Source organism: Physella acuta, unplaced genomic scaffold, assembly GCF_028476545.2.
Source record: "Physella acuta isolate Inbredline_101_S28 unplaced genomic scaffold, ASM2847654v3 ptg000751l, whole genome shotgun sequence".
In the NCBI taxonomy this organism is placed as follows: domain Eukaryota; kingdom Metazoa; phylum Mollusca; class Gastropoda; family Physidae; genus Physella; species Physella acuta.
The window spans coordinates 134,495-144,948 of NW_026732269.1; the positions used below are offsets into that span (position 1 = coordinate 134,495).

Here is a 10,454-nt window from a genome sequence, read left to right on the forward strand (position 1 = left end):
AGCGTCTGTTTCTAGTTTACATTTTAATGTTGGTATTACAGCTTGCACGGTTCATTAAACGTTGTCAATGCTGTGTTTACTATAACAGTACTTGACGATAGCTACAATAAAATGCTACTGGGACTCTACGATTATTAAACGATGACTTGAGCCATGAATAAACTAAACGACAACTGTAGTAAGTTCGCCTAAAATTGTATCCAAATTTGTATTTTGTTTAAATTGTGCCTAATAGCTTTTAAATTTTACCTTAGTTGACATTTGCTTTTAAACGACTTTAAACTAGTGTTTAGATGGTCAGTTTGTTAAGATTGTATTTAAATTTGACTTTCGTCAGCGATGGGTTTACATTTTATCTTGGTTGGCGTTGTGTTTGAACTGAATGTTAGTTAGCGCTTTGTTAAATTGTACCTTAACAAAGTTTAAATTGTACCCGAGTTAGCATTTTGTTTAAAAAATTACCCTCGCTAACACTGTGTTTAAATAGTACCTTAACATAGCGTTTAGATCGTATCTTAGCATTTAAATTCTAAATAAATTAGTATTATTTTAACATTTTACCTTAGCTAGTCTTATGTATTTAAATTAGCATTATGTTAAAACTTTACCTTAGCTAACCTTGTTTTAACTCTATGTAAATTAGCATTATGTTAAAATTTTACTTTAGCTAGCCTTATGTTTAAACACAATAAAAATTAACAATATGTTAACATTTTACCTTAGCTAACCTTATATTTAAACTCTATGTAAATTAGCATTACGTTTAAACTCTATGTAAATTAGCATTATGTCTAAACTCTATGTAAATTAGCATTATGTTTAAACTCTATGTAAATTACCATTATGCTAAGAGTGTACCTTAGTCAGCATGGCGTCTATGCTAATTAGATAGCATTCCTGGTTCCTGAAGTCTGAACCAGAGTCAGTGAAGTCGGCAGTGGACATGTGTCTGCACTGGTCTCTGGTGGCAGAGGGTGTAGCTGTCACCTCCCTTGATTCATGGACCAGATTAAACCTTCAATCATTTTATAAAAACAAATCAATTCCCCATGGTTAATCGCAATGCTTTAAAAATCTGCCTTCATAAATAAAGTTATATAAAAAATTAAAATAAAGTACTTTTCGAAAGTTTACGGTAGATGGGGCAGGTGAAGTAGAGTTCACCAGTTTCTAAGACCTTGTCATATACGGAGGGGGGAATGGTGTGGTCAGATTTAAGTACTTTCGACTTTGCTTTCCTAAACATGAGTCCTACGAACTTGAGGTCGGGATTCGAACTTCCAAGTTATTAATCGCGCTCTACCATTCCACCACGCCGTCCTCCTATATTACATGTATCACGTATATCTTTAAATCGTAAAATATAAATAAATTTAACATTAAAATGATAGCATTCCGGTAAAAACATAAATCATTATATTTAGAAACATGTATTAATTACAAATGTATTATTACAACTCACATTTGTATGCCTGTCCTATTTCTTTCCTTAAAATCCAATCTTTGATAAAAAGATTTCAGCACTTTTGATTTCCAAAGTCTGTGACGATGACTACCGGTTACATTTTTTTCCTGGCCACTTATGCTGTGTTTTTGGAACGATTTCGAATCAGAGTTTGATAAATTTGTCCAAAAATTTTGAAAACTAAACGAATTCTCCGGAAAACAAATGTTCGGTAATCCGAATCTCGGGAACCACGTGACCTCACATGTGACGTTTGATTTGTGTTCAGGTGCAACATCATCAACAGCAGCACTCACGTTTGAAGTTGTTGTAGAACTGCACGTGCGGAGACCCAGCCAAATGCTCATCTGAGTGACGTTGTTGCACATAGCACAGTAGATGTTTCTATAATGGACATCGTTGCTCTCGTCTGTTATTGGCGGAGCTTTCATTCCCTGAGTATCGTCGTCTGCCTCACAGCTGTAAAGATAACGACTTTTGTAGTACAGGTACACTTTGTTAAGTGTGGGTGTGTGTGTGTGGGGGGGGGGGGGGGTATATGTACATTTGTATGTGGAGTGTGGGTGGTAAATGTAGATTTGTAATGTGGAGTGTGGGTGTTATATGTAGATTTATTATGTGAAGTGTGGGTGGTATATGTAGATTTGTTATGTGAAATATGGGTGGTATACGTAGATTTGTTATGTGAAATGTGGGTGGTATACGTAGATTTGTTATGTGGTATACGTAGATTAGTTATGTGAAATGTGGGTGGTATACGTAGATTTATTATGTGAAGTGTGGGTGGTATACGTAGATTTGTTATGTGAAATGTGGGTGGTATACGTAGATTTGTTGTGTGAAATGTGAGTGGTATACGTAGATTTGTTATGTGAAATGTGGGTGGTATACGTAGATTTGTTATGTGGTATACGTAGATTTGTTATGTGAAATGTGGGTGGTATACGTAGATTTGTTATGTGAAATGTGGGTGGTATACGTAGATTTGTTGTGTGAAATGTGAGTGGTATACGTAGATTTGTTATGTGAAATGTGGGTGGTATACGTAGATTTGTTATGTGGTATACGTAGATTTGTTATGTGAAATGTGGGTGGTATACGTAGATTTGTTATGTGAAATGTGGGTGGTATACGTAGATTTGTTATGTGGTGTGTGGGTGGTATATGTAGATTTGTAACGTGGAGTGTGGGTGGTATATGTAGATTTGTTATGTTTTTTTGTAAAAAAACAAATAGTGTTAAGCTACTTCATTACATACTAAAGTAATTATTGATCTGTTTTGACATTTACCTTTAAATTTATAGAAATGTACATAGTTATATTAAGAGAGTGATTATTTCCCCTAGTTTGCTTGTCTTAATTAACATTCTAGGAATCAGTATGTCAAGATGTTTTTTTTACAAGGATTTCAAAACAGATGGTGTTGCGTTAATTGTTTTTGGTTGTATTGTATATATACATTTTTAGCGCAATTTCCATTCTGGAGAATTGCGTTTATTAACTCGTCATTTCTGGGAATGGATGGATGAATGAATGGATGAATGTTTGAATGTATGGATGAATGTGTGTCCGGGCTTTAAGTCGTATCTCCTCCTCAACGAAGCAATATCGATGACTAGTTCCAAAAGCAATTATGTTAAGCAAGTTACGAGGATGAACATAGGCCATAAAAATTACGGGTTTCTTTCATGGATTTCCCGGAAAAGCCAAAAAACCTCGAAAAAATTCAGTTTTTGGCCCATATCTCGGCAACCAGACCACTAAGCGACTTGAAACATGTACCAATCGATTCCTGCCATAATTTAGAACAATATTGCCGAAGAAAGTTTTCAAAAATATCCTTGCGTTCGGCCACAAACATTTTTTTGAATTAATTAAAATTTGGACCGAATTAGTAGGTATTTTTTCCAACCACACCACACGCGTCATCACGTTCAATAGCTGCGCCATCGCATTCCATGGCTGCGCCATCACGTTCAGTAGGCGCGCAATGGTTTTTAGTTATGTAACTCTATTGTAAATAAAACATGTAAAATACTGAAAAAAATTAATAAAAAACGTTTTAATAACTAACCAATGGTTTTACTAACCCTGCTCTTGATTTACGCTACGACAGAGCTATTTTTAGATAACATAAGGAAATTGCGCTAAAATTGTCCCTAGACTTTTTAATTACCTTGTTTTGTTTAGAGTGATAAATTGTTTTGTATTGTTGGCCTATATATATATATATATATATATATATATATATATATATATATATATATATATATATAGGCCTATATAAGGTGGAAGAAAGTATAACCCCCACCCCCCATGAGACCATCCTGGCTACGCCACTGGTATTTATACACCTGTTGTGTGGCTAGTATATCTACATTTGTAAAGTGGAGATTTTAGGTTTTATGTAGGCTACATTTGTAGATTCAGTTGTGAAATAGACAGTGTTCGAAAAAGCTGATTTAAACTGGCGTCGATTTCGTAAGGTTTTGCAACTAAAATGTCATGACCTGTCCTAACATTATCAAATTGCAGTGTGTGAGGTAGCGTGCAATAACCATACTAAAAATTTATCTTTTTGTGCATGTCATATATCGTTTTCTATCTTGACATTATTGTAAAGCTAATTTTTAAAAAACAACAACAACAACAAAACTTGTATAAATTCATTAGCATTGCATAATCATCTAACAATAGTTAACATTGGAATTTTTAAAGCCCATTAAATAAAGCTAGATACTGTCGTTCTTCTACTAGACAAGACTGTTTTTTTCATTAGATAATAATAATGTATATAAAATAGGGATAAATTAATAGATTAATAAAACTTACCTATTGATTAATATTCGGATAAATTAATAGAATAATAAAACATACCTATTGTTTAATATAGGGATAAATTAATAGGATAATAAAACTAACCTATTGTTTAGTATAGGGATAAATTAAAAGAATAATAAAGCTTACCTATTGTTTAATATAGGGATAAATTAATAAATAATAAAACTTACCTATTGTTTACATCTTGTGCACTATAAAACCATTCCTTATAAGAAAACCACACAAACTCTTCAGGCAAGCTGGATTTGAACCTCTGCCATTGAGGTTCGTCAAAGGAGAGTGGACAAGACGCCACAAGAAGGTTCCCACCTAGACACCGAACTGTGACAGACTCCGTGAGTTGACTGCCCTTGTTGCTAGGGAGACACAGGTCGCTGTAGTCTGGACAGCAGTTGCCGTAGAGTGTGCAGGTCACATGACAGGAGCAGAAGACTGTCGGATGCTGGAAGCAGCGACCACGACAGCTGAAGAAGTCATCGACGCATTTGTTTATCTGGCCAGTTTCTTCGTGTTCTGGCAAAGATTCGTCGTGTAAAACCGAAACGGTTTCGTTGTTTGTATGTACAAATACTTCGTCTGTAGGAGTAATGTTTGAATTATGATGTTCATTGGATGTGTCAAGTTCACCAGATGAGCTCAAATATTCGTTGGATGTGTTGAAATGTTCGGCAGTTAAATTAAAATATTTGGTAGATGAGTTGAAAGAATCGCCATCTGTGTTAAAATATTCGGCATTTGTATTGAAATTTTGCGTGGTTAAGTTATAATTTTCTGTAGATTGGTTGAAATTATCGCCATTTGTATTGAAATATTCGCTAGATATGTTCGCAATATCATCAGAAGTGTTGTAAGATTTAATCATGGTGCCAGAGATGTTAGATTCACCGCTACTTGAGAAGACAACAGAGTCATTTAAGCCAAACGTGTTTGTTGATGTAAAGTTTTCTGTACTCACATTACTCATCGGCTGTCTAAAAATAGTCGCGTCTTCTTTTGTTCTATCATTTGTTTGAACTTCTCCACTTACCGAAACTGAACATCCACACAAAACTAACACAAACACAATACAATATTGCATACTTGGCGCTAATATTCTAAAATAACATTTAACTTCCATTATTTTAAAGGTGTAAAAATCAATTTTAAACGTTTTTTTTTCAAAAATGATAACTAATATTGCAAAACTTAGAAAATTAAATATTCTTAAATATGTTAATCAGATTGATTTTCTGTAATTCAGACATGTAATGACTAATTGTGTTAGCGGTAAAGCAAGTTAATTAATGTGCACGGCTATAGAACAGTTGTTGATTGAGTTGTAGAACATCCACATCCACATCTTCACAAAACCTAATAGTTTTGTTGTTGTTACGTCCGTCAAATTGTTCAGTCCAAACAATCTCATCAGAGTGTAAACTTATTTACATATCACGAAATAAATTCTAATTCATTCTATCATAATTTGGTTTTAAACATTACAACAATTGAGGAAGTTTAACTTAACATTTTTAGATAGTATTGAATTAACTTTATTGCAACTTTTAAAAAAAGTGAACCAAAAATTAAAACACAAGGCTGAAACAATGAGAAAAACAGAATCCATTTTCTGAAATACGAAAGCTTAGTCTTATTTCTCCTACAAAACTAAACACAACTGGCAGCAACTTTTTCTAAGTTAACTGACTTAAACTTCCTCAATAAATTATGGCACAATGGTTTGCGGGCTGTTCCAGGCTCTTGCCCGTGAACACTCGTCTTTCTGATGTTTGAAGTATGCACAATTTATACAAAATATAATTCCCCCACCCCTCCTTTTTTGTTTCGACCAATGAGAATGCTTGGAGTGACGTCAACATTTTTTTTCTGTCCCAACCTACTCAGTAAGCCGGAGGCTATTTCCTTAACGGCCCGCAGGCTTTCAGATTGTCGAACCCCGGCTCGCAATTTACCTACCGAACATTATACCATAGGCGAAAACAGTAGATAATGGCTAACATTATTGTCTTAATAACTTGACAGAAACAGATTTAAGGCGGGCGCGTGATGTTTTGTTAATTAAATCTCCTCTAATTAAACTAATGATTAATATTTCGATGACATCACTGGGCTTATCTATATTAAAAAAAAAATGAAATATAGAATAATCAGAAATTTTAGCCCAGTATAAAAACTGTGTTTAGTTTTAAGTTTCAATTCCAGTAGCCCTACGCATCTTGCCTGCAGTAAGTTGAAATCTTCGAAACACTAAATTCTAGATTGCCATTAGCTTGGCAATAAATTGGTTTTATCTCTTACCTCTATACATAAAAGTACATGGTTACATATATACGCCATTTGTCAGAAGGTATACAAAACATACACATAGCAAAAAATATTCTCCAACTATTGAAATTATTAACCAAATAATATTTATTTTAAATGCCTCAATTCAAAGCTAATTAAATTAAATTAATCATGAATTATTTCACGTAATGGAGTATATCTGATTTGTGTGCGTTGAGGATTTAACGCTAATTTCGTCGTTTTTATGAACTGCTGGTATACTCAGTGTATCCGACGTGAACGCTAAGTTGTCATGCGCCTGATCTAGACACCGCTCACCTTCAGATTCTGAACATGTTATAAGTTTATCTGGATGTAAGGGGGTCTCACTCTGTATATAAGAAGGCCCCGCTTGAGGAACAGGGGGATCAGGGGAGCTAACAATAGCGGGGTTGTTGGCAAAGTTAGAACCATTGGAGCGTCTTGACCCACTTTCGGAACTGTTAAAACCGTTCTGAGATCGTGCAAGATTTAATCTGCTAGAGGTTAGCGGCGATCGGAGGAATAGATTTTTAATTTCCTGACGAAATCTGGAACCGCTGACGCAATAGAGGAAAAAATTCAGGCACCGGTTGACGTAGAGCAGGTAGAAGGACGCGGTGGCTGTCAGGTTCTTCCCGCCCGCTCCGTCAGGCAGGAGGGCGAACTGGCGCTGGAGGATGTTGAAGAGAGCGTAGGGAAGCGTGCAGACGATTAGACATGACGAGTCTACAACTAACATGATTGACAGCTGCCTGTTCTGTGAGCTGGGTTTGGTGAAGATTTTTCTCCCGAGGCCTTCGGTAGATTTTCCCGTGTTGGATTTCCGGATGTTCCGAACGATCACGACGTTCCCGACGATGGTCGTCGTGTAGCAGACGATCAACACGCATGCGTGGAACCACGGGAAGATTTCCTGGGCGTAGAAGGCGAATTTCGGGTCGCCGAGGTCGACGTCACACAGGTGAGTGGTGGTGTTGACGGCAACCACCGACCTGAACGCCATGTGGGTCAGCTTGACCAGTTCAAACACCGTCAATCCCAGAACGACGAACTTCGCCCGGCGGGGAGTACACAGGGAGGGCGCTTTTAACGGGTACTTGATGGCGATGGCTCTTTCGGTTGTCATGGCAACCGTGAAGAGAATCCCGAGGTCGCTGGTGCCCCAGCCGAACACGTTAAAGAACGCGCACATGTAGTTCCCCGCCCGCACGCCGCGGAACAAGGTGTGGAAGTTGACGTACAGGTAGTGAGCCGGCAGGTTGACCAGCAGGCTGGCACCGTCCGTCACGGCGTTGACCATCATGTAAAACGACGTCGACAGCGACCGGAAGGCCGCCCCGCGCATGACCAGAACGACGAAGACGTTGCTGACGATGCCCAGAGCGAAGAGAAACGGCGGCAGGTAGAGGTCGGTGCCGCAGGTGACCTTGACCTCGAGGTCCGTGACGTTCTCGAGGTCATCGCAGATGTTGCCGTACAGAAAACTCGACTCACTCGGGAGTTTGGCTGAAGCTGATGTTGCAGTTGAGCAGTTGCACTCTTGCTTATCGTCAGCCATCATTGTGTCGGTGGAGGTAATCTAAAAGTAAAATTATCTTATACTATTACTATATCTACAGAATAGATCAAAAGATTGGGAGTACTCTAAAAGAAAAACATAATATTTTAAACCAGTGGCGTAGCGAGGTCGGGTGTCACCCGGTGCAGCACTTAATGGTGTCACCCCCCCCCCCCCCACAGAGGCGTAGCGACTCTTCCCGCGGACAAACTTTCAATTTTCGATTTGCCCCCCCCCCCCCCCTTAAACTTTCGATTTTGCACCCCCCCCTTAAATTTTTCTCTATATATTGTACTATTTTTTGCCTTGGTGTCACCCCCCTAAATGGTGTCACCCGGTGCGATCCGCCCCCTCCCCCTACTCGCTACGCCTCTGCTTTAAACTATTACTATGGGGAACAGGGCATTTCCCCCCTGTCAATTACCCGCCGGATATTTCCCCCCGACTCAAATTAGAGTTAGGGTTAGGGCTGGGTTTAGGGTTAGGTTTAGGGCTAGGGCTAGGGCTAGGGTTAGGGTTAGGGCTAGGGTTAGGGTTAGGTTTAGGGTTAGGGTTAGGGTTAGGGTTAGGGTTAGGGTTAGGGATAGGGTTAGGGCTAGTGTTAGGGTTAGGGTTAGGGTTAGGTTTTAGGGCTAGGGTTAGGGTTAGGGTTAGCGTTAGGGTTAGGGTTAGGGTTAGGGTTAGGGATAGGGATAGGGTTAGGGCTAGTGTTACGGTTAGGGTTAGGTTTTAGGGTTAGGGTTAGGGTTAGGGTTAGGGTTAGCGTTAGGGTTAGGGTTAGGGTTAGGGTTAGGGTTAGGGTTAGGATTAGGATTAGGGTTAGGGCTAGGGCTAGGGTTAGGGTTAAGATTAGGGTTAGGGCTAGGGTTAGGGTTAGAGCTAGTGTTAGGGTTAGGGTTGTGTCTAGCTTTGATTTTGGTTTTGTGTGAAGTTTTAGGCTAAGGTGGATGCTTAGGCTTTGGTCTTTTTCTTAAGGTTTGGATTAAAGTAGTATATAGGTATAAAATTCTAGTTAGAGTCAGGATTTTAACTTGAGAGGGAGGGGGGGGTAATTCCCGGGGGGGGGGGGGTAATTGACAGGGGGTAATTGCTCCGGGGGGTAAATACGGGGGGGGGGGGGGAATGTCCGGGGGAAATATCCAGGGGGGTAATGTCCTGTAGCCATTACTATGTATTATGTAAAAGATTAAAAGATTGAAATTCCTTACATTTTAAGTTAAGAACTTACAAGCGGCCAACCTTGCGATTTTTAGAGTTAAAGCATGCGAGGATGTAGATAAGGGTACTCTAAAAATAAGAAATAATCTTATATTATATAATGAAAATAAAACATGTCATTTACAATATGGGGGTCGGCGTGGTCGAGTCGGTAAAGCTCACGGTTGCTAAACCGAAAAGTCTCGAGTTCGAACCCTCGGGCAGAGGAGGCTCGTTAGCTGGGGACAGCCACTCTTCTAGGAGAGACAACTCCAAAATCAAAACAACTGCTGCCTTGTAGTTTGTTCTTGGTTGGACAAAGGCTATGGAAGCAAATCCAAAAAGAAAAGCAGGCTGAAATCGGAGTCAATGGCCTCAATGGCGCATAACCAGTTGACACGTAACGCTTAATTGTGTTGGAGGCGTAGTCGAGTCGGCAAAAAGCTCATGGTTGATAAATTCGAACAAAGTCTCGAGTTCAAACCCACTGGCAGATAAATCTCGATCCCCTCCAAGACTAATAATTAAGAACGAAGAAGAAGAAGAAGAAAGATTTACAATATTTTCTCGTGTCCACTTCAATACCGTCACAAATGGTCACGTAACGACCAAAATCAAGACTTAAAAGACATCACATTTCCATACCCAAGCCAATAACAACAATAACTCTAAAGGGTTTGTTTTTCACATTGTTCATTATGAAATACACAATGGATTTCACATTGTCATATCTTGCCCTCCAACTTCGCTTTTCACTCTCACACGAAGCATATCTTTACAAATGTCGAGCCTCCCCCTCCTCTGCTTCGATATGTGGTTATCATGATTGCCTCATTGTCCCTTTTAATAATATGTTTTAGTAAAAAATAATGTCACTGTAAAAATGCGTCTATTACGATGTTCTATAAAATTAGCTATTCTATCACAAGCATATGAAATCAATACTGTATTAGAAGACAATTAAATGTTTATCTTGTAGATAATCTAAATATTTCCCACGCGCCCACAAATATCGATAGATGATCACCAATCAAGAGGCGCCATTAATTAATTAATCTAGCAGGAAGTATTGGGATCTGAATGGATGA

At 38.6% G+C, this 10,454-nt stretch overlaps 1 protein-coding gene across 1 annotated transcript; it reads right to left on the reverse strand.

Moving 5' to 3' along the window:
• Window positions 1–6,771: 6,771 nt before the first annotated feature.
• LOC131950303 (growth hormone secretagogue receptor type 1-like) lies at window positions 6,772–8,172 on the reverse strand. Its single transcript, XM_059312407.1, has one exon. The coding sequence runs from the start codon at window positions 8,170–8,172 to the stop codon at window positions 6,772–6,774; it is 1,401 nt and encodes a 466-aa protein (XP_059168390.1).
• Window positions 8,173–10,454: the final 2,282 nt, after the last annotated feature.

Excerpts from the sequence above, each read along its gene's own strand:
- LOC131950303 (XM_059312407.1), bottom strand. The coding sequence starts at position 8,172 with ATGATGGCTGACGATAAGCAAGAGTGCAACTGCTCAACTGCAACATCA.